The sequence below is a fragment of the Phyllobates terribilis genome, unplaced genomic scaffold (genome assembly GCF_046119375.1).
Source record: "Phyllobates terribilis strain yellow unplaced genomic scaffold, ASM4611937v1 Scaffold_7__3_contigs__length_470593459, whole genome shotgun sequence".
Lineage (NCBI taxonomy): Eukaryota > Metazoa > Chordata > Amphibia > Anura > Dendrobatidae > Phyllobates > Phyllobates terribilis.
Genome location: NW_027362767.1, coordinates 323358575 through 323383526, shown reverse-complemented (window position 1 = coordinate 323383526; position 24952 = coordinate 323358575). Strand labels below are relative to the sequence as shown.

At 48.0% G+C, this 24952-nt stretch overlaps 1 protein-coding gene across 7 annotated transcripts in view; it reads right to left on the bottom strand.

Annotated features, from left to right (window-relative positions):
- The window catches only part of SEPTIN6 (septin 6), a 67791-nt gene extending 43507 nt beyond the window's left edge, over positions 1 to 24284 (bottom strand). For 5 of the 7 annotated variants that reach the window (XM_073641155.1, XM_073641160.1, XM_073641156.1 and 2 more), the window contains exons 1-2: positions 8798 to 8911; positions 1647 to 1761 (exon numbers count right to left, since the gene is read on the bottom strand). In XM_073641155.1, the coding sequence (XP_073497256.1) occupies positions 1647 to 1761; positions 8798 to 8896 (214 nt within the window). In that variant the 5' untranslated portion in view covers positions 8897 to 8911. Of the gene's footprint in view, positions 1 to 1646; positions 1762 to 8797; positions 8912 to 18408; positions 18538 to 24266 lie in introns of those variants that run through there. The other 2 variants (XM_073641159.1, XM_073641158.1) reach the window with 2 other exon arrangements.
- Between the last annotated feature and the right edge of the window lie 668 nt (positions 24285 to 24952).

The window sequence follows — 24952 nt, the reverse complement described above, 5'->3', positions numbered from 1 at the left end:
TGTACCCCCCAGGCTACACTTACCGAAGATTTAGGACATAGTACATCACTACTAACTTTGGACTATTTTATTGTGACGCTTGCAAGTCAAGGTAGAATTTCCAGACAAACAAAACTTCAATTTTACCACAGCCTACAAAAACAACGCATACAAGTCAGAATGGCTCTACCACAAGCCTGAAACTATACGCTTGTGCCTCAGATCAGGAAACTAAAAAAAAATGACAAGCAGCTAACCAACACACTGAGAATGCAACATGTATATATTCTTGTTCTACTCTAAGGAAAAAGAAAATTAACCAGCTCAACTTTTCCTTCTATAAAAATAAACAAATTTATCAGAACATATTTTGAATCCATATAAGTTTCTAAGAGAAATTCGAGAATTTGACAAAATCAATATAATAAATGATAAAAGGAGGAGAAAAGGATATATAGTGTACGCATGCAGTAATTTGCTGCCAGTATAACGTGCCATCCACACCATACAGCCGCAGATTTATCAGTCACAGCTTTCATACCACAGTAAAGCCAGATTCACACACATGAGGCATTTAGGAACATTTTCACTAGTATTTAGCTGTATTTTCAAAATGAATATTTGCTGTCAAGTCTATAAGAAAATAATGATTATCTAAAACTGTATTTAGACCTATAGTAAAATTAGAGAAAGGGTATTGTGCCCAACTCATTAAAAGTCATTCTCCCCTTGATAAATATGTCGCATTTTAAATAGTCTGCATTTATTTGTAGGTCGACTATGAGCAGCTGTAAATTTGCACTACTAATTTGCATAAAAATAAGTCCTGAAAGTTGCATCATGTGACTTTATAGGATTGTCTGACCTTAATGAGGAGATAATAGTGTAAAATAAGAAAATCAGTCATATTCACCAGCTCTTACCATCTGGGTTCCAGCGCAGGTTGCGCCGGTGCTCTTGATTGGGAATGGAAGTGATAATATTCTATTCTTCAGTCACTTGAATGCTGGGGACTGATTGGCTGCAGCGGTTAGGTGATGGTAACTGTACATCACTGCAGGCACATCTGATGACGCACAGTCACCTACAGCAAGAGGTCCCAGTGGACAGGTGATCAAAGAACAGGATGCCATCACTTTTGGTCCCAATAGAGAACCCTGTGAGCGACCTGCATTGGAGAAGTGGGTAAGAGAAGGAGAATAGACCTGATTTATTTAATTTACACCATTACCTGCCTTCAATGCTATTTTTCTTAAGGATGATGGCCCCTTAAAAAGCCCCATAAACGTTAAATGGTCCCTGACAAATGTGTATTGGGGCTTTGACTATTTTTTTTATGCGTTTGACAGCCTTCTGAAAAGACAAACAATGTTATTACAGGTATATTAGCACTTCCAAGTTACTATATCGTCAGTACTGTTATGAGCACACAAGATCGTTATCTAAGGAATTGATTGCTGCTGTGACATGAAGCTGGGGCTCCACTAGTTACAATGCACTGTGTGGCTGGCGGTAAACAAGTCATGCACACAATACGCTGTATTCATATATATCCGGCCATTGAATGGTCTCATTTTCAGCACAGTTACACAAATCTTGCTCCTCTTGTGCTATTCATACAACAGCCATTGGGTCACTGTCTCCCCTGACAGTCGGTACATACTCACCCACACAGAGGATATTGAAACAAAAGCCATGATTAATAGATTTGTTAACCAGTTGATCCGGCAAGCTGTCAAACCCCACGTGTCCAGAAAGAGGTGGAGAACGACACCCATCACCCTAAAATAAATATAAGAAAAAGACAAAAAGCAGGAGATAAGCCGAGTATATAATGTACACTACAGAACCTCACGTAACAAATAATGATAGCGATACCCATACAGCAATCACAAGACATGGCACAACTGGTCACATTCAGAAATAAACAGGATGCTTGGAGATCCGGCGCAGCGGACAGATCTGTACACGGGCGAGATGTGCTGCATACAAAACAGGTGTTCACTGAGCTGGAGACTAAGGAAGCAGGAATCATTCATGGGGGCTGCCAAAACCACCAGTGTCCGAAAGCTGAGAGACAAGAAACATCTCAGCTCAGAAGCATGGGACATTCTCAAGTGACTAGGACCGCAGAATGGAAACGTCTTAAGGCTATGTGCCCACAATGCAGAAATGAAGAAGAAAATTTCTGCAGCATTTCTACATCTCCCTGGCAGAAAAAACGCATGCAGATTGTGCATGCGTTTTTCCAGCAGAATACATGCGGATCCACATGCGTTTCCGCATGCAGATTGACAAGCGCTTTCCAGGCGATAGCATCACTTGGAAAGTGCTTGACAACTAGGTCACACTATATAAATCCATGCAACCGGCAGTGTGAACCGTAAAAATGAAAACAAATAAAGCTATACTCACCCCAGAGGCCCCGGCGTGGCAGCAGCGCTCGTTCCTGTCTGGTTCCCGGCTGCTGGCATATCGCGAGACAGAGCGGTGAAGGGCCTGCGGTCACATGACTGTGACGTCACCGCAGGTCCTCAAGCGATGCCGGCATTCAGAGAGAAGCCTTTGGAAAGGTGAGTATAAACTTTATTTGTTATTTTATTCTTTTTTTACAGGTACAATGGTACCCAGGTCTGGATGAGAGTCTCCTCTCCTCCAGAACTGGGTACCATCCGCACATAGAGACGCATAGAAGCCGCTTGTAGAAATGTACAGTCGCGGTTTCTATGCGTTTCAATGCAAGTCAATGGCGGGAGTTCCGCTGCGCTTCCGCAAAATTAAATGACATGCTGCGGATTTTTGTACGCAGCATAAACGCTGCAGAAAAATCCGCAGCATGTGCATAGAACATGCGGAATCCCCTTGGGGACCATGGGGTGCGGATTACCTAGCGTTTCACAAGCGTTTATGCTGCGGAAATTCCGCAGCATAAACGCTTGAAAAACGCTATGTGGGCACCCAGCCTAAAGAATGGGGACAGTTGTTGGAGAGAAAACGTAGAATACATTAAACTCTTAAATAAGGGTCTTTTTTTTTTTCGTTCACTGTATAATATTATGCCCTGCGCTAACTGCCATTTCACCATTTTGATTTGCTGTATTTCCATAGTGTGGTATACAGAGGGTCACATCAATAAGGAGCACTAAGAAAGGTTTTAGGCTGGGTGCCCACGTAGCGTTTTTCAAGCGTTTATGCTGCGGAATTTCCGCAGCATAAACGCTTGTGAAACGCTAGGTAATCCGCACCCCATGGTCCCCAAGGGGATTCCTCATGTTCTATGCACATGCTGCGGATTTTTCCGCAGCGTTTATGCTGCATACAAAAATCCGCAGCATGTCATTTAATTTTGCGGAAGCGCAGCGGAACTCCCGCCATTGACTTGCATTGAAACGCATAGAAACCGCGACTGTACATTTGTACAAGCGGCTTCTATGCGTCTCTGTGTGCGGATGGTACCCAGTTCTGGAGGAGAGGAGACTCTCATCCAGACCTGGGTACCATTGTACCTGTAAAAAAAGAATAAAATAACAAATAAAGTTTATATTCACCTTTCCGAAGGCTTCTTTCTAAATGCCGGCATCGCTTGAGGACCTGCGGTGACGTCACAGTCATGTGACCGCAGGCCCTTCACCGCTCTGTCTCGCGATATGCCGGCATCCAGGAAGCAGAGAGGAACGAGCGCTGCAGCCACGCCGGGCATCGGGGGTGAGTATAGCTTTATTTGTTTTAATTTTTACGGTTCACACTATATAAATCCATGCCTTTTGCATGGATTTATACAGTGTGACCTAGTTGTCAAGCACTTTCCAAGTGATGCTATCGCCTGGAAAGCGCTTGTCAATCTGCATGCGGAAACGCATGTGGATCCGCATGTATTCTGCAGGAAAAACGCATGCACAATCTGCATGTACAATCTGCATGCGTTTTTTTCTGCCAGGGAGATGCAGAAATGCTGCAGAAATTTTCTGCTTCATTTCTGCATCGTGGGCACATAGCCATAGATAGTGAATACGAGTCAGATACAAGTCTGTCTCCTGCCAATCTAAAATTACATACAACATACCAGCAATGACAGAGCCCGGGTTTGGAAGGAAAGGATAGGATATGTTGAGGTTTTGGGTTTTTTTTGCAAAAACAGCACCTTATCTGTTCATATGCATGGAGCTAACCTGCAACACCAGAAACGTGTGTGTGCTTGTGCATGTATATACCACACACACACGTATGTATATACACACACATGTATGTATATGTATATACACACACACAGGGCTTGCTGAAGTATATATGAACATTGAATATATGAATTCTGACCTGCATTACTGCTATACAGATTATACATATAAATCAGCACGTAGGTTGATCAGATTGTGAGAGCCATCTGTTTGGGAACAGTAATAGTAAGAAGCTTACTTTTTCCTAGGTTCAGGCCTTCAAATTTAAAGGCAATCTGTCAGCAGGTTTTTGCTATTTAATTTGAAAATAGGATAATATAGGGCATGAGACCCTGGTTCCAGAGATGTGTCACTTATTATGCTGTGTGCATAGTTTCAATACAATCAGTGTTTTATCATCAGGAGATTAAGGCGTGTGCACACGTTGCAGATTTGGTGCATTTATCGCATTTTTTTCTGCGCGGATTTGTGACCAAACCTGATGCCAGCAAAGTGAATGAGAAACCTTAAGTGTCATGCACATGTTGAGTGTTTTTGACTTACAGATTTGGTGCAGAAAATAATCTGCAGCATGTCCGTTCTCTTGCATTTTTACCTGCACTGAAAAAACGCAGGCAAAAAAAAAGAAACGCACCAAAACGCACCTGAGTTTTCCTGCCAAAAGATGCAGAAATGGTTCAGAAATTTCTGCACACAAAATACTCAACGTGTGCACATACCCCAACACTACAGCTCACAGAGAGCCAACTAGCTAATCTGTATAACCCCCCCCCACCACCACCACTGATTGGCAGCTGTTCACCGTTTACAGTGTATACAGCAAGCTGCCAATCAAGGGTGTGGGCGGAGATTTACACAAGCCACAAGTCTTAGCTCTGCTACATCTACAGCAGAGAAACAAGGATTCTATGAAAACAGCCCCAAGCAGCCCAGTAAGTGACACATCCCTGGAATCGGGCTCGCTTGCTGTATATAAGGCTGCTGTCAGATTACATAGCAAAAACTTGCTGACAAATTCCCTTCAAAGGGCAGGTAGCATCCAGCTCTAACTAAAAACAGCTGAAGGCCTCATTCAGACATCAGTTTTTAACATACGTGTTCTGTTTTTCATAGACAGAACATGTACCCATTAAGGTCTATGGAGCGGTTTGCATGTCTCCATGATTTTACTTGCAGGCGTGCATTTTTTATCAAGTCACTGATCAAAATAGTTTATGAGTCCTGGAAAATCATGGACAGCATATGAATGCCATCATCCGTGTGCTGTCTGTGATTACTATTGTAATGTATAAAAAACTTTGCATTTTATTTTTTTTCATATGTGAAAAATCACTGACGAAACAGGTCGTAAAAACTAAAACACTGATGAAACTTGGATCTAAAATGCTGATGAACAATGGTCCGTTTTTTTTAAACATATGAGAAAAAAACAACAACAAAAACAACACACAGAAGTCTGAATAAGGCCTAAGAAAAATGTACGGAGTGCTCAGTCAACTATGGAGACTGTCACAAATATGTTAATGTACACTGTAAAAAAAACAAAACTGACAATCTCCTTTAAAGAAACAGAATAAAATGTATTTATTTTTTCATATGTCAACACACAATGACTGTTCAAACTAAGCACAGGCACTTGGTGCGACCAAACATTTAATTGCACCTTCCCACCATCTCATGCCCACCTCCTCTTTGACTGACAGCTCTGGCATTACAGAGCCAGAGAAAGGCAGAGATGAATGGAAAACAAGTAGGTGGAAAGGTGTACTTAAATGTTTGGCCACACCAAGTGTGCACCAAGCACTGGTACTTGGTTTGAACAGTCATTTTGTGCTGACAGTCTCTCGTTAGAGATGCATTCTCACACAAGTTGCAAATTTGTTTTTCACCTGTAAATATGCAGCGCAAGAGTACAATCAATTTAGATATTTAAAAACCAGGTCTATAAAGACGTAGAAACTTTCAGAACAAAAAAAATTATAAGGCTACATTCCCACGATGAGCTTTTGATGAGGTTTTTTTTTTTTTTTGGAAGCTGCATATTTTTACTTTGTCAAAATGCACCGTCGTGCAGTTTCATAAAAGTGGATGGGATTTATAGAAATCTCATGCCCTATGTGCTTCTTTCTAACACTGCATAAACTGACCTGCGGTGGGTGTTTCAAACTCTCAACATGACAATCCCTCTTGCGGGTAAGCCGAGTTTTCATGTACATTTTTTACCTGCAGAATTTTCACACTTAATGCAAGCGTGTGTGGAATTTCCCCATAGACTTGCATTAAGGCTGCGTGCCCACGTTGCGTATTACAAGCGTATAGGCTACGGAATTTCCGCAGCGTAAACGCTTGTAAAACGCATGTATATCCGCACCCCATAGTCCCCAATGGCATTCCGCAATGTCCATGCCCATGCTGCGGATTTTTCCGCAGCGTATATGCTGCGGTCAAAAATCCGCAGCATGTTCATTAATTTTGCATTTCCGCATGCGGAATCAATGTGCGGCTGGTACCCAAGTCTGGAGGAGAGGAGACATCCAGACCTGGGTACCAAAGAACCTGTAAAGAAAAAGAATAAAATGAAGTTTATACTTATCGTCTAATGTTTTCCCTCCGTCGCGCTGTTGTGTGAAGGACCTGCCACGTCATTGAGTCATGTGACCCACCACATGACTCAATGACTTCACCGCAGGTCCTGCACACAACAGCGTGAGCAGCTCAAGACTCCGGACGGGGCAGAGAATGCATCAGAAGGTGAGTATAAACTTTATTTTTTTATTTTTTACCATTCTGATTCTTTTTTTTTAACTATTACTTGGTCACACTATATAAATCCATGCCAGTTGCATGGATTTATATAGTGTGAACAAGTTGTCAAGCACTTTTCCAAGTGATGCTTAAATCATTTAGAGAAGTGCTTGATAACCCGCATGCGGAAATGCATGCAAAGACGCCTCACATACGCTTCTACCTGGCGGGAAAACCGCATGTAAAATCCGCATGCGATTTTCCCGCCAGGGAGAAGCGTAAAAAATATGCTTCAGGTCCGCAACGTGGGCACATAGCCTAAGTGCGGAGATTCCGCATGCGATTTAAGCGCACTTCTGCAGCGGAAACGCATCAAAAACACATGTAATCTCCGCACCTAAGTATATCAATAAAGTTGTCAAACCCAAATACCATTTAGTATTAAAAACAAAGCAGCTTTATTTAAAGCATGAGAGCAACAAGAGACAAAACTAAGCTTAAAAAAAAATGCAATGGAAAATGCAAGTAACCTAGTTTAAATAATAGGTGCAGAAATTCTTCACCATCTATTGCAAGGATGAAGTCTGCACTGAATGGTATGAATGAAGAATTCGCATCTTTTCGGCCACGTTCCCATGAGGAGCTGTTGTTGAGTTTTTGATGCTGAAGTCTGCAGCAATTATGCGACACAATCCACAGCACAACCCAAAATGCCTCTGTTATAATATGTAACCAGAGTCCTTAGTTGACACTTTATTTGGTAACTTACTGAGAAAGTTTAGCTGCTCAGAACGTAGAGTACAACAAAGCAATAACACTAAATCCAAGAGGCTGAAGATAAAAAGCCTTCAGTGTGATCTTTAGTTGGAAGTGGCAATAGGAACTCTCCATGGTGACAGAGTGATTATACTAAATATTTATCCTTGTTCGACTCCGGGGAATACTCCATCTGGAAGATACCACAATGCCGCCACTCTCAAAAGCCAAGGAGCAGAGCATTTACCACTGTAAACACTGGAAGTACAGTCACCAAAAAGTACACTAACGAAAATGTGTACCAGTTATCACATACTAAAGTATTACGACCTAAATAGGAACTTGTTAAAGCACCATTCCAGCGTTTTGTTTTTCAAAGGTCCGTCCCCTCTGTCTTATACTTACCTGCTGCAGTCTTCATCTTTTTTTGGCGCCGGTCCTGTCCCGCGGCGCCATCTAGTGACCACAATTCCTGACTGGCGGGAGGTCAGACGTTGCGTCACAAGCTCTGAATGCAAGTCTGTGAGAGCCAGAACAAGGCTGTTATAGACTAGTATAGAGTTGTGGCCTTCGGCACGCTCCATGAAACACTGGTGCAGCCGGCAGGTCACAAATTGCCGGAGACCGACCGGAGGGCAAGCATCAGACTAGATGCAGGAACCTTACATTAAAAGCACCACTCCAGCGCTGCAATAGAAAGAACAAAATACCGGAGTGGTGCGTTACAGTCCGGAAACACAGTTTCTTTCAAGATATAGGGATAGTCTGCAGATAGTGTGAAAATTCTGCCTGGCCGCCTTACTGGAGCAGTGGCTATAGGGAGAAAATGAACTTCTATCCTCCCTGTGGCCGCTCGCTTCAAGTCATCGGGACGGTGCAGGGAGCGGTTACAGTCACAGCTCGCTATACTGTGAGCACAGCTGTAATCATTGCCAGGTACTTTTGACTGAAATCCTGCTCTACAGTGTGTGCAGAGCAGGCTGTCAAAATGCCAAGTAGTGATTACAGCCACCGCTCACTCCAGTGACTATAAAAAAAAAAAAAAAAAAAAATTGCCTTTATAAAGCACCACTCCAGCGGGTTTTTTTGTTTTTGGAGTGGTGCCACTAATCTAAGCTCCTTGCACCTAGTATCATACTCACCAGCAGTCTTAATCTGTCATCAGCGCTGCTCCGGCTGGTCTTCTGCAGGATGTGACCTATCGGATTATTCCAGTATTTGCTGGGTGATCTGGAAGTCATAACTCAATGTAAGTCTATGAGAGACAGAACGCGGATGCCAAACTCACACCGAGAGCTTGTGATCATTTCCTCTGACTTCTGGTCAATCAGAAATTGCAGTCAGAAGATGGTGGCAGGGGACCGGAGCGGCGCTGGGAAGAGCTGAAGACTGCAACTAGTAGCACCACTCCAACACTGCAATTAAAAAAAAAAAAACTGGAGTGGTGCTTTAAAGTCAAATCAGATAGGTTATGTTCACACCATCTTTTTCTGCCTTTTTCGGATGGAAAATGCCACAAAAAAACTAAAATGAACATTCAATTCTAGGCAAAAAAAAACAACTTGCTGTTCATATGTTCAAGCTTTTGAGCATCTTTTTAGAGAGTCAATGATCAGGCTGAAACAAAAGCCTGAAAAGAGGCTCAGGTGGTTTTTTTTAGTGTCTTTGTCGTAAAAAAAACCCAAAAAACCACAAGCACTTTCTTCATTTTTTTATGGTTATCGAAAAACAACCAGAAAATGGCAGAAAAAATGAACAATAAAAATAACAGAAAAAATCCTCAGGAGACATTAAAAAAAATGCGATAGCGGAAGACGTGTAGGGGTGCAGGGTAAAGGAGAGTTTCATGAAGCATCTCTGCTTGAAAAATGTACATTTTTGACCACCAGAAAAAGATGCAATGTGAATGTAACCCAAAGGCCACGGCCCCACTATCAGTATTCAGTCAGTATTTTTTCTCAGGAGTGGGAGACAAAACCAGGTGAGGAACAATCAGAGAAAAGGTATAATAGAAACAAGTCACCAATTCTGCATTTATCACCCACTCCTGGTTTTGGCTCCCACTCCTGAGAAAAAATACTGACCAAATATTAACTGAATACTGATAGTGGGACAGTGGCCTGACAGTGACAGGCAAAATAGCTTTACTGTAATTAATGTGTGTTCACAAGAGTTTTCACTGCATACTTTATGCAGTGTATTCGATGAGTAAAATACGTGTTTTATAGTACCAGCATGGTTACTGAGGTTTCTGAAGTCTCATGCGCACGTTGCATTTTCTTTATGTGCATATTGAGTCCTGCTGTATTTTTGTCAAGACGCAGCATGTTAATTCTTTCTGGGTGTTTGTAGCACTTTGCACCCATTAAAATGAATGGGTGAAAATTCCAAGTAAAAACATGTGTATTGATTTTCCTGCCACCACTCTGGCTTTCAGTGCAGAAGAAAATGCAATGTGTGAACATACCCTTACAGAGTAACACGACCTTTTTTTTTTTTTTTTTTTTTTTTTTTTTTTTAGAACAAAGTTTTTCGGTCTTTAAATGTTCCGCAGATCAGTGGGGTTCTTACTCCTGAGAACCCCATGAATAATTCAAAAGACCACTCACAAATGTACAACTGTGCACTTCTGCCTCCTGAGCTTGTTCTTTTGATCCATGTATTGATTTCTCATGATCAGGACTCCCACTGATCTGCAGGGAATTTAAAGGGAACCCGTCACCATAAAAATGCAGTCCAATCTGCAGGTACTATGTTATAAAGCAGGGGGGGCTGAGCAGATATTTCTGTAGTTTTGTGGGAAAATATTCAATATAACCTGTGCTTTATTCACTCAGTCCTCTGCTCTTTCTGGGATTTTCGGTCCAGTGGGCGCTCCTATCATTTATGATATAAATGCATGATTAGGAGATAAACCTGTGCAAGTGCATCGAGTCCTCTACTGACTTAAGTGGAGGCAATGTCGCCCTAAATTAGCAAATGGTGTTCACAGATCCTAAATTTATCAAACACAAGTAACAAGGTAATAAACCTTTACAGTGGGATTAAAAATAATAATAAGCTGCTTGCATTGATGATGTCCATTCTCATGGTGACAATCCCTTGCTGATCCAGAGCCCTTATTGTTAACTGTACACAATGATGTGTTGTCTGTCAAGTCATGTGATCATAGCGACAATTCATTAATGTGACAATTCCCATGATCAGGTCATCTGTTAGTAAACAAAGGAATGGCACAGAATTAAAAACAAAAAAGTATGTTAATTTTTTTCCCCTTATTTTAGAAAATGGCAATGGGCAGGCACCACATTAGGAAATCGTTTAGCGGATATGACCATTAGATCATGGTCTTAGGTTAGGGTCACATTTCTACGTCCACAAACATATAATGTGTGCGCCGTACTTCAAAATATGTTTGTTAAAATTTCAACCTTCTATGTTTAAAAAAAATAAATAAATAATTAAACTGAAAACATTTTTCTTATTCTTTTCTCAACTGGTTAGGAAAAAATACATTATAGATGTATTGAACCGTACTGCCATATATTTTATCTAAAAAGAACATGCAAACAAAGCAATGTGGTGTAATTCTGATTGAGGGCAATCCATGGACTTGTATATGCTGGTATATGCTTTATTTTTGGGGTAGATCCTCTAACAATGTAACCTAGGCTATGATACAATGTTATGCACAGAGGCACTGGCATTGAGTGCTTATTCACACGTCAGTATTTTGCATCAGTGTTTGTATGCAAAAAACAGGAATGGAACTAACAAAGAAAAACTATCATTGAAATTGACACCTGTTCTGTGTTTTGGAGACATGATTCTGGCATACAAATACTGATCAAAACTTTTGATGTGTGAATAAAGCCTAACCGAGCAAGATGTATACTGCTATCTGTCCTGACATCATTCTCTAATGCAAGTGTGCACAGTCATTGTTACACCATGTTCACATGAAGCGTTGACACAGCCGTTTTATTGCACTGCTTGGTATCCACGTTTTCTGCACCAAAATGTAATCGTCTCTAATTAATACATTTTTATTGCACTTTTCCTTTTATTTGATGGATTTTTTTTTCTTAAAGCATAGAAAGGGTATGTGCAGATGTTGGGTATTTGCATCCAGGGGTATGTCTATTCCCCTAAACACATAAAAATTCAACTTCATGCATTTCCATTAATCAATAAAGTTTTAATCCGAATATAAAACCATTCTTAAATTTAACAAAAAGGGAAAGGTATCAGAACAAAGGAACAGTCTGACGACTCCAATGCCAGAAGCAACCGCCAGATATTCAGCACATGAAAGAAAGACAAAAGGACATATTAAGACTCCTCTGTCCTTATGCTCTGTTCACATGTACATTAGGATTTCTTCCTTTGTGCTCAGTCATTGGAACAATAAAACTTAATTCAATTCAGACACCGAACAACCACATGATGGACACCAATGATGTCCAATGGATTCAGTTTGATTTAACGGGATCCATAAGTTTCTACCATGGTGTTAGTCATTTTAAAAATAATCTGTTCTCACTCCTGACATGTGAAATAAATATTTCCTAAATCAGAGACATATACAGAATAATTCTGGAGAATCAATTCTCAGTTGAACCTGTCTTTCTGCTATTTCTCCCAGAAATCTGTAATTTTATTGGCCTGGGTATTACTAGGAATGAGCAGACCTGTGGAACGTGGGGTTCTGGTACCTGATCTTTATTCCAAAGTTCGGTTCGGGTACCAGAACTTGAACCCCATTAAAAACAATGGTGAGCAGAACGTTTCAGCTGGAAAATTCTCTCCTGAACTTTCCCAGGAACTCCAAACATTGCAACGGTTTTCCAGGAGAAGTCAGTGTTCGGCGTTTAGCACCGGACACCAACTGTCCAGTACGATCCCCAAACTTTTAAGTTCAGCTTTGCTCATCTCTAGCCATTATCATTCCCCCTGTGTATATGATCTGTCTTAGTTGTCATCATGTTCATTAAGTTCCAAAAGGAATAACTGAGGAACGGCACAACATATAGTTGTAGCAAAGAGCACGCCAGAATCATTACAGAACTTCATGAAGAATAAAAGTACTTAATCAAATGGACACATCTGGATAATGAACAGTTTACGGGCCACATTACCAGGTTGTACAAGAAACAATTAAAGAAAACTTAGTTTTCTACAGGAACATAGAAGTATTGTGGCCAAAGCAACGGCATCACATTTAATATTAAACTCCCTGGCTCCAATTCATCAAAGCAATTTAGCCAGAATTCTGGAGAAAGTTGGTTTGAAAAGTTAACATTTTTTGCACCACTCAAGAGTTGGCGGAATCACACAAGTTTCTCCCAACTTCGCAAAATTATCCAAAGCTGGGGCGGGACAGGGGTGCGGTGGACGAGTGAGACAAAAGCTCTTCCAATTCCTGACTAGGTGAGGTGTTCCATATGTCAGAAATCCTATGCCAGCAGCATGCCACTCATCAGATGCTCCTGATTCATTAATAGGTGCATGCCTCCAAATCCATAATGCCTCCTCATCAAGATCGGCCAGAAAAAAAAAATGAAAGCAATGAGTAGGATAACATTATCTGACCTTAGATAGGCCATAATCTGTAGACACGCGTCTTCTAGAATAGGTTTCCTTTTAAGACAAATGAAAAAGAAAACCTACACAATTCACTATTTCCTGTTCTATGTGGGGGTTTTGTCAGTTTATCGGCACCTCACATCTGTGCTACATTACAGTAAAGATAATTCTGCTCCACTTAATGTCAGGCCCCAATGTGCCCAAAAAGGTCATGGAGAAACATCTACTGCCTGAAATGTGTATGCTGCAGTGCTCCTGATGTAGATCAACAAAGACTTCTGACTTTAAGGTGTTCTTTGCTTTGGAGAGTCCAGTTTTTAATAGTGTCCCAGAAAGGTAATCAGTCACCAGTCTTTTAGTGTCTGAACAAACACCAACACCTTTATCAGCACCTATGCTGTATTCCACAAACTACATTCTCCTGAATCCCCCCCTCTAGATAACCCCAAAAATACCTTTTGATTTGCTCCCGCACAGTATGTAAATCCAGACGGTCAGATTGGTGTCATTACTGCGGCGTCTGTCCCTCCTCTCTGCTGCTAATCGCCGTCCTCAAGCTTTGTTCCACATAACCCAACAAAATCTCGCACCTGTGCAGGCGCATTTTGCTGTGACCTATTGAGGGCATAAAACATTACTATGCATGCCCAGAGCAATGCCGCCCATCAAAGTGGATCGTCCGTATTTACATACAGTGCGGGAACAACTCAAAAAGGTATTTTTGGGGTATACAGGGGGAGTCAGGAGAGAATATACTAGTTTGTGGAATGCAGCACAGGTGCTGATTGTCAGACACAGCCATTACACAGTACACAGCAGAGGCACATTTATAAGATTATCTCAACACAGGGACATTTTATTAAACACATCCAATTGTGGTAATTATTATTATTCCAAGATCTATTGATTAAAATGTACTTTGTTCATTAGAAAGCCCTCATCAATTCCTCTGTTCTGCAGAAACTCCAGTTTAATCCATATGGCCAAGAGGGTGAGTGCACCGGTCCACCCACTGATTTTACATGTCCTTGCCTCCCTCACTAGTGGCTGACAATCCTGGTAAGCCAGAACTGCTAACCACCAATGAGGGAGGAGGGGCATTTAAAACCAGTAGGCAGACTGGTGCATTCAGCGGCTTTTCCACACCCACAATTAATAAAAAAAACACTAATTAGCGTATTGGTTTTAACATCAGTTTCTGCAGAATGGAGACAAAAATTAGAACACGTAAGCTCCTATTTTACCTAGCCCCGCACTACTAGATGCATTTTGTAAAATAGGAGGCAGGTCAGTGAAGGCACAGCGAGCTGTCATAAGAGCATACCGATGAATATGTAAGCAGAGCACCAGATAGAGCGCCCCCCACAGGCCGCAGTAGAGCACGAGCATATCATTATCTCCAAACTGAAAGTAAAGATTACACAAGAACCACAGGACGAATTTCATCAACCAAAGTATCATTTTAATCAGTGACACCTGACAGTGTATGTAGTTTAGTGAGCACAATCCTGCTGACAGGTGCGATTTACCAGTTGTAATGAAGCCTAAGTGAGCAACGCTTTTAAAACAAAAAATCAACACATTTCACTACATTGTGATATGTGGAATCGAGAGCTGCAGGTTGCACTTGCATGTCATCTGGGGAATTTCTAACTAAATCCAATTATGATGCAGTTATTTTAGTCTTGGTTGAGGCCAGAACACTGAGCACTGGTAGGAAGTGTAAGACCACAGTAATCAATCCATATTTATTTTCCTTGGCATTGTACATGATATAAAACCGCTAGTCAGAATTCTCATTCATAACATCCCTTCTCTAATTTAATTCATTAAATTATAGCAAACAACATAAAATCCAGCACTGTGCAGCATATATGTAACATGCAATGTATGGCAATAAGATGGAGCATCGGCCATTTCCACACGTCAGATCTAATGCTTTGCAAAATCCATACTCTACCCACAGGCAATACAACTATTTACTGCAGTCCTCCTCCGTGAACTAATTGGAAAGGACAGCAAGGTCGCTGCTGCAGTGCAAGAGCCAAAACAGGATATTCACCACTACGGTATATCCCGAGAATACAAAGTACGCTCCACACTGCTGAACTGGGCTGGGACAGATGTTTTTGCCACTTCATTTTTCAAAAGCTCCAAATGTGAAACTTTTCTACATAATTTGATAATACAGAACCTAGCTGCATGGGTCCACCAGCACTTTACCATGCACTAATTATTATGCCATATATGTAAAGGACAGAAAATTAGATTTCCGTAACACAAGACCAGAAGCACAGAGCAGAGCTGTCGGACGCGTTAATCATGGCCAATTTCCATTACACAGTTCCTTTGCTCCAACCTCTGCCAGCTTTCTTAACAAGACATAATAAGGCTGGAGGTGGATAAAGTACCAAGTCACTCAGCACATCAGGATTGTCTCAAATGGAGAATAAACAGAAAGGCGAGTGCCAACCATGGGACCAGATCCTGTCTTGTGACAACAGGGAAGGCTGTCCCAATATCACAGGACATGGTCAAATACCGTCCTTGGCTGTATGGGCACATCTCATGCACAAAGCAGTAATAAAACTGTGAGCAACACCATTTGGAAATGTTGGAGTAGCTGTATAAAGCATAGAATTGACTACATGTGCCAGATTCATCAGAGTAGCTCATTCCTGATGATACAATGGGCGCACCTTGAGACTCTTAGCCAATTTTACAACCCTTGGTTGGCTTGGTTAAGAAAACTATTCACAACCAATCTCCCCTGTAAAGAGAGTCCTGGATCGTGGACCTGAACCTGTTATATCTATCTCCTGAAATGGCATTTGGGCTTCATGAAATTGGCATTCAGTCTGATTTCTACAGACACAATGCCTAACAACCAGTCTTCTCAATGGGATAGCTAGGTAGTTCTTCCAATGCAACCAGTTGGCCTCAGATCACTCAGACTGTCCACTCAATGCAGAATTATCACTCAGCTGAGGGCAGAGACGTGACAAATGTAGGCATCTTACCTCAGTCTGTAGGATTGCCATACTCTTTAGATGGCTATCAGTGGAGCAATTGTTTAGATGATCATTCGCATGGCTTTCCCATACATAGTAGCGTTCAGTTGGCCGAGCTCACCTGTGCTCATTATGAAAGACTGTACCCAGACATGTGAGGCGACGCTAGTCAATATGATCAACGGTCCAAACTTAGTCACGCCAGACCGATATTTCCCACAACGATCAATTTTCCAGCGCTCCCATCCATACACATTAGAGTTTCAGCCAGACCCATCGATATTGGCAGCTTTGGCTGATATCTGTCTAATGTGTATGGGAGGCTTAAAGGTTGATTTACACTAAAAGATTATTGTGAAGGAGCTCTCCGGATAAAAAAAAAAAAAGCTTGTTTCACAATAATCTTGCAGTGTAAACAGATTGTCGATCACCCAATTAATGAGTAAAACCCTAGTCGGATGAAGTGTCCTTTAAACTTGCTTAAAGCACAGCTATGCAGTGGTGCATTAAATCTATGCCCACTTTCCCCAGTCATATACCTCATCCTCCGGCGTCTTCACCGTTTTTCGGCACCATCTTGTGAGTGCAGCTTCTGGCTGGCCAGAAGTCAGATCCTATGTCACAAACTCTCAATGCAAGTCTATGAGGCCAGAACGAGACGCTCAGACTTGTACTGAAAAGTGACCTCCTCTCCGCTCCATGAAACACTGGAGCTGCCGGCAGGTCACTTTTTGCCAGAGAGAAGAGGGAGCAATGCTGGAAAATGATGAAGGTTGCGACAGGTATTAAATTACGTTTAAAGCACCACTCCAGCGGTGCAATAAAAAAAACAACACTGGAGCAGAGCTTTAAAAATCATTGCCCCCAGCAGCACATCACCCTGTGAAAACAGGACTTGTGCTGCTGAGTACAATGGCAGCTTATGAAGACTGAAAAATCTAGCGCCGTCTTCCTTTGTAAACTGGCTTTTAAACCACTGCTAAATTGGTGAATATTCACCGATCGATGGTCATTTAGTGGGGACAGAATTTAAGTGTAAAGGTAAATTTAGGAGCTGGCTAAGTCTGAGACGCTGTGGGACTAGTACATTTATGTATTGGGCACGTCTTCCCAACCCTCCATGAAATGACTAAAAAAATACTCTATCGTCACGGCCCATTTACACTAAGCAATTTTTCATTCAATGCAAACGCTAACAAGTGGTTCTAGCAATAACCAGACAATTTTATTATGCTTCACCTATATAGCGCCATAATATTCTACAGCACTTTACAGACATCATCACTGTCCCCATTGGGCCTCACAATCTACATTCCCTATCAATATGTCTTAACTGACAGTATATCTTATACCCGGGGGAAACCCACACAAACACTGGGAGAACACACAATCTCCTTGCTGTTGGCCTATTGACACGATAACACATTTGGGATGGATTTTTCCCCCCAAACTATCACCAGTCTATAGAATAGGTGATCCGGGGATGAGTGGGGTCCCCATAAAGCATTTCTCAGATGTGCAGAGGTCACGTTCTGGAGGATTTGGACTGACCCGGAGGTCACACATGCATCCTGCCGCTATGTATGACTGACGGCTGTATACATGAGTCCTAGTGATTGGTGGGACCCCCATCATCCTGTCTTAAAGGAGCGTCTCAGGGACGGACTCCATGGGATGACTCCTTTAAGACAGTAAGCCGGTGAAATTATATATATATATATATATATATACACATATACATATATATATATATATTACATATGTGCACAAGGACTGGAACATTAATGATGAATCAAAGTAAAGCAGTGTGAGCCTGAGCAGGTGAGCGGACGGCGCTGCTGCTGCTGCTGGATGCACGTCTGCACGGCGCTGCCTGCGGTACATGATGGAGGCTGGCACCACGGCCGCACACAGGAGGAGCCGGGCACCTGCCATCCTCCGCCTATGCTATGCAGCCTGGACATTGCCAACGCCCTGCCTGGCAGCCGGCTGGTGCAGCGGAGCCGCTATGCCGGGGTATAACCGGGTACCCGCGCCCCGCAGCAGCTCTGTGCTGAGGATGCCGCCCCTCCTCACACCCGCCGCACCACATACACACACGTGTGTACGACCACCGCCCGCTGCCCCCACACACACACACTGCCGGCACCACTCACCATCTGCCGCGCTATCTCCGTAGCCGCCATGGTCAATCCCTCAAAGAAACTGCACAGGAAACCTACAAAGAGAAACTGTTACAATCTGGGCGCGACCACTCGCTGGAGGAGGGGTGGCGCCCATCACACACCCGATGTCCTTCTATAACAGAAGCCGGTGCAACGCAAGAAATAGCAACGAGAAGATAACGTGCTTTTGTAGAAGGGACCCACTCCCTGGTATTGGGCTAGCGGTTACATTAAGGGGTAGGGAAATAGAATTAGGAAAAATGGGCCCCTATTCGCAGCCAGTGGACTCGTCTGCTTTTCATTGAAATGTCATTAAGATTTGACTAGTGCGAATGTGAAGCAAAGTAAGGTGCAGGGAGGATGGAAGGGTGGGCTGCAGCCTCTGTGCTGGGGTAGAGGAGGATGGAAGGGTGGGCTGCAGCCTGTGCTGGGGTAGGGGAGGATGGAAGGGTGGGCTGCAGCCTGTGCTGGGGTAGGGGAGGATGGAAGGGTGGGCTGCAGCCTCTGTGCTGGGGTAGAGGAGGATAGAAGGGTGGGCTGCAGCCTGGGCTGGGGTAAGGGAGGATGGAAGGGTGCGCTGCAGCCTGGGCTGGGGTAAGGGAGGATGGAAGGGTGCGCTGCGGGCTGCGGTAAGGGAGGATGGAAGGGTGCGCTGCGGGCTGCGGTAAGGGAGGATGGAAGGGTGCGCTGCAGCCTGGGCTGGGGTAAGGGAGGATGGAAGGGTGCGCTGCAGCCTGGGCTGGGGTAAGGGAGGATGGAAGGGTGCGCTGCAGCCTAGGCTGGGGTAAGGGAGGATAGAAGGGTGCGCTGCAGCCTAGGCTGGGGTAAGGGAAGATAGAAGGGTGCGCTGCAGCCTAGGCTGGGGTAAGGGAAGATAGAAGGGTGCGCTGCAGCCTGGGCTGGGGTAAGGGAGGATGGAAGGATGGGCTGCAGCCTGGGCTGGGGTAAGGGAGGATGGAAGGATGGGCTGCAGCCTGTGCAGGGGTAAGGGAGGATGGAAGGGTGGGCTGCAGCCCAGGCTGGGGTAAGGGAGGATGGAAGGGTGCGCTGCAGCCTGGGCTGGGGTAAGGGAGGATGGAAGGGTGCGCTGCAGCCTGGGCTGGGGTAAGGGAGGATGGAAGGGTGCGCTGCAGCCTGGGCTGGGGTAAGGGAGGATGGAAGGGTGCGCTGCAGCCTGGGCTGGGGTAAGGGAGGATGGAAGGGTGCGCTGCAGCCTGGGCTGGGGTAAGGGAGGATGGAAGGGTGCGCTGCAGCCTGGGCTGGGGTAAGGGAGGATGGAAGGGTGCGCTGCAGCCTAGGCTGGGGTAAGGGAGGATGGAAGGGTGCGCTGCAGCCTAGGCTGGGATAAGGGAGGATGGAAGGGTGCGCTGCAGCCTGGGCTGGGATAAGGGAGGATAGAAGGGTGCGCTGCAGCCTGGGCTGGGGTAAGGGAGGATAGAAGGGTGCGCTGCAGCCTGGGCTGGGGTAAGGGAGGATAGAAGGGTGCGCTGCAGCCTGGGCTGGGGTAAGGGAGGATAGAAGGGTGCGCTGCAGCCTGGGCTGGGGTAAGGGAGGATAGAAGGGTGCGCTGCAGCCTGGGCTGGGGTAAGGGTGGATGGGCTGCAGCCTGTGCTGGAGTAGGGGAGGATGGAAGGGTGGGCTGCAGCCTGGGGTAGGGGAGGATGGAAGGGTGGGCTGCAGCCTGGGGTAGGGGGGGATGGAAGGGTAGGCTGCAGCCTGGGGTAGGGGGGGATGGAAGGGTAGGCTGCAGCCTGGGGTAGGGCGGGATGGAAGGGTGGGCTGCAGCCTGTGCTGGGGTGTGTGAGGCAGGAGAGGGTGGGCTGCAGCCTGGGGTAGGGCAGGATGGAAGGGTGGGCTGCAGCCTGTGCTGGGGTGTGTGAGGCAGGGGAGGGTGGGCTGCAGCCTGGGGTAGGGCAGGATGGAAGGGCGGGCTGCAGCCTGTGCTGGGAAGTGTGAGGCAGGGGAGGGTGGGCTGCCGTCTGTGCTGGGGTAGGGGAGGATGGAAGGGTGGGCTGCAGCCTGTGCTGGGGTGTGTGAGGCAGGGGAGGGTGGGCTGCAGCCTGTGGTAGGCTGTGTGAGGCAGGGGAGGGTGGGCTGCCGCCTGTGCTGGGGTAGGGGCGGATGGAAGGGTGGGCTGCAGCCTGTGCTGGGGTGTGTGAGGCAGGGGAGAGTGGGCTGCAGCCTGGGGTAGGGCAGGATGGAAGGGTGGGCTGCAGCCTGTGCTGGGGAGTGTGAGGCAGGGGAGGGTGGGCTGCAGCCTGGGGTAGGGCAGGATGGAAGGGTGGGCTGCAGCCTGGGCTGGGGTAGGGGAGGATGGAAGGGTGGGCTGCAGCCTGGGCTGGGGTAGGGGAGGATGGAAGGGTGGGCTGCAGCCTGGGCTGGGGTAGGGGAGGATGGAAGGGTGGGCTGCAGCCTGGGCTGGGGTAGAGGAGGATGGAAGGGTGGTCTGCAGCCTAGGCTGGGGTAAGGGAAGATGGAAGGGTGGTCTGCAGCCTAGGCTGGGGTAAGGGATGATGGAAGGGTGGGCTGCAGCCTAGGCTGGGGTAAGGGAAGATGGAAGGGTGGGCTGCAGCCTGGGCTGGGATAAGGTAGGATGGAAGGGTGGGCTGCAGCCTAGGCTGGGGTAAGGTAGGATGGAAGGGTGGGCTGCAGCCTAGGCTGGGGTAAGGTAGGATGGAAGGGTGGGCTGCAGCCTAGGCTGGGGTAAGGTAGGATGGAAGGGTGGGCTGCAGCCTAGGCTGGGGTAAGGTAGGATGGAAGGGTGGGCTGCAGCCTAGGCTGGGGTAAGGTAGGATGGAAGGGTGCGCTGCAGCCTAGGCTGGGGTAAGGGAGGATGGAAGGGTGCGCTGCAGCCTGGGCTGGGGTAAGGGAGGATGGAAGGATGGGCTGCAGCCTGTGCAGGGGTAAGGGAGGATGGAAGGGTGGGCTGCAGCCCAGGCTGGGGTAAGGGAGGATGGAAGGGTGCGCTGCGGGCTGGGGTAAGGGAGGATGGAAGGGTGCGCTGCAGCCTGGGCTGGGGTAAGGGAGGATGGAAGGGTGCGCTGCAGCCTGGGCTGGGGTAAGGGAGGATGGAAGGGTGCGCTGCGGGCTGCGGTAAGGGAAGATAGAAGGGTGCGCTGCAGCCTGGGCTGGGGTAAGGGAGGATGGAAGGATGGGCTGCAGCCTGTGCAGGGGTAAGGGAGGATGGAAGGGTGGGCTGCAGCCCAGGCTGGGGTAAGGGAGGATGGAAGGGTGGGCTGCAGCCTGGGCTGGGGTAAGGGAGGATGGAAGGGTGCACTGCAGCCTGGGCTGGGGTAAGGGAGGATGGAAGGGTGCGCTGCAGCCTGGGCTGGGGTAAGGGAGGATGGAAGGGTGCGCTGCAGCCTGGGCTGGGGTAAGGGAGGATAGAAGGGTGCGCTGCAGCCTAGGCTGGGGTAAGGGAAGATAGAAGGGTGCGCTGCAGCCTAGGCTGGGGTAAGGGAAGATAGAAGGGTGCGCTGCAGCCTGGGCTGGGGTAAGGGAGGATGGAAGGATGGGCTGCAGCCTGTGCAGGGGTAAGGGAGGATGGAAGGGTGGGCTGCAGCCCGGGCTGGGGTAAGGGAGGATGGAAGGGTGCGCTGCAGCCTGGGCTGGGGTAAGGGAGGATGGAAGGGTGCGCTGCAGCCTGGGCTGGGGTAAGGGAGGATGGAAGGGTGCGCTGCAGCCTGGGCTGGGGTAAGGGAGGATGGAAGGGTGCGCTGCAGCCTAGGCTGGGGTAAGGGAGGATAGAAGGGTGCGCTGCAGCCTAGGCTGGGGTAAGGGAGGATAGAAGGGTGCGCTGCAGCCTAGGCTGGGGTAAGGGAGGATAGATGGGTGCGCTGCAGCCTAGGCTGGGGTAAGGGAGGATAGATGGGTGCGCTGCAGCCTGGGCTGGGGTAAGGGAGGATAGAAGGGTGCGCTGCAGCCTGGGCTGGGGTAAGGGAGGATAGAAGGGTGCGCTGCAGCCTGGGCTGGGGTAAGGGAGGATAGAAGGGTGCGCTGCAGCCTGGGCTGGGGTAAGGGTGGATGGGCTGCAGCCTGTGCTGGAGTAGGGGAGGATGGAAGGGTGGGCTGCAGCCTGGGGTAGGGGAGGATGGAAGGGTGGGCTGCAGCCTGGGGTAGGGGAGGATGGAAGGGTGGGCTGCAGCCTGGGGTAGGGGAGGATGGAAGGGTGGGCTGCAGCCTGGGGTAGGGGAGGATGGAAGGGTGGGCTGCAGCCTGGGGTAGGGGGGGATGGAAGGGTAGGCTGCAGCCTGGGGTAGGGCAGGATGGAAGGGTGGGCTGCAGCCTGTGCTGGGGTGTGTGAGGCAGGAGAGGGTGGGCTGCAGCCTGGGGTAGGGCAGGATGGAAGGGCGGGCTGCAGCCTGTGCTGGGAAGTGTGAGGCAGGGGAGGGTGGGCTGCCGTCTGTGCTGGGGTAGGGGAGGATGGAAGGGTGGGCTGCAGCCTGTGCTGGGGTGTGTGAGGCAGGGGAGGGTGGGCTGCAGGCTGTGTGAGGCAGGGGAGGGTGGGCTGCCGCCTGTGCTGGGGTAGGGGCGGATGGAAGGGTGGGCTGCAGCCTGTGCTGGGGTGTGTGAGGCAGGGGAGAGTGGGCTGCAGCCTGGGGTAGGGCAGGATGGAAGGGTGGGCTGCAGCCTGTGCTGGGGAGTGTGAGGGAGGGGAGGGTGGGCTGCAGCCTGGGGTAGGGCAGGATGGAAGGGTGGGCTGCAGCCTGTGCTGGGGTGTGCGAGGCAGGGGAGGGTGGGCTGCAGCCAGTGCTGGGATATGGGGGGTGGGGTGCTGGGGTATGGAAGGGTGGGCTGCAGCCTGTGCTGGGGCATGGGGGGGGTTGCTGAGGTGTGTGCTGGGGCAGGGGAGGGTGGGCTGCGCTCTGTACCGGGGTATGTGAGGCAGGGGAGGGTGGGCTGCAGCCTGTACTGGGGTGTGTGAGGCAGGGGAGGATGAGCTGCAGCCTGGGGTAGGGCAGGATGGAAGGGTGGACTGCAGCCTTGGGTAGGGGAGGATGAAAGGGTGGGCTGCAGCCTTGGGTAGGGCAGGATGGAAGGGTGGGCTGCAGCCTGTGCTGGGGTGTGAGGCAGGGGATGGTGGGCTGCAGCCAGTGCTGGGATATGGGGGGGGTGGGTGTGCTGGGGTATGGGAGGGTGGGTTGCAGCCTGTGCTGGGGTAGGGGAGGGTGGGCTGCGGTCTGTACTGGGGTATGTGACGCAGGGGAGGGTGGGCTGCGGTCTGTACAGGGGTATGTGAGGCAGGGGAGGGTTGGCTGCGGTCTGTACTGGGGTATATGAGGCAGGGGAGGATGGGCTGCTGTTTGTACTGGGGTATATGACGCAGGGGAGGGTGGGCTGCGGTCTGTACTGGGGTATGTGACGCAGGGGAGGGTGGGCTGCGGTCTGTACTGGGGTATGTGACGCAGGGGAGGGTGGGCTGCGGTCTGTACTGGGGTATGTGACGCAGGGGAGGGTGGGCTGCGGTCTGTACTGGGGTATGTGACGCAGGGGAGGGTGGGCTGCGGTCTGTACAGGGGTATGTACGGCAGGGGAGGGTGGGCTGCGGTCTGTACTGAAGTATGTTAGGCAGGGGAGGATGGGCTGCTGTTTGTACTGGGGTATGTGAGGCAGGGGAGGGTGGGCTGCGGTCTGTACTGGGGTATATGAGGCAGGGGAGGATGGGCTGCTGTTTGTACTGGGGTATGTGAGGCAGGGGAGGGTGGGCTGCGGTCTGTACTGGGGTATGTGAGGCAGGGATCACCACATGTCACATGGATTAGTGCAGGGGTCTCAAACACGCGGGCCGCATGCGGCCCCTGAGGCTGCTTTATGCGGCCCGCAGGCACAGACCCCTTGACGATCCCGACCTGGTCCAGGAGGAGCCGCCGACAGCAGCGCTGAATTGCCACAGAGACTGTCTCCCAGCACTGCATTTCCAATGCCAGCCGCCGGCCAATCAGAGGCCAGCAGCTGATATCTGCGTGTCGGCGCAGCGAGTATGACGTCATTGCCATATGCAGATGTCAGCTGCTGGCCTCTGATTGGCCGGCGGCTGACATTGAAAATGCTGTGCTGGGAAACAGTCTCTGTGCGGCAATGCAGCGCTGCTGTCGGCGGCTCCTCCTGGACCAGGTCGGGATCGTCAAGGGGTCGGACTCTGTGGTGCCTGCGGGCCACATCTGCAGGAAGGACGCCGAGGGAACGGAGGACAGGTGAGAATCATCTTTTTTTTTTTTTTATGTGTGTGAAGAACAGGGGGCACATAGCCACAAGAGGGGACCTGGATGGGGTACATAGCCACAAGAGGGGACCTGGATGGGGTACATAGCCACAAGAGGGGACCTGGATGGGGTACATAGCCACAGGATGGGGACCTGGATGGGGCACATAGCCACAGGATGGGGACCTGGATGGGGCACATAGCCACAGGATGGGGACCTGGATGGGGCACATAGCCACAAGATGGGGACCTGGATGGGGCACATAGCCACAAGATGGGGACCTGGATGGGGCACATAGCCACAAGATGGGGACCTGGATGGGGCACATAGCC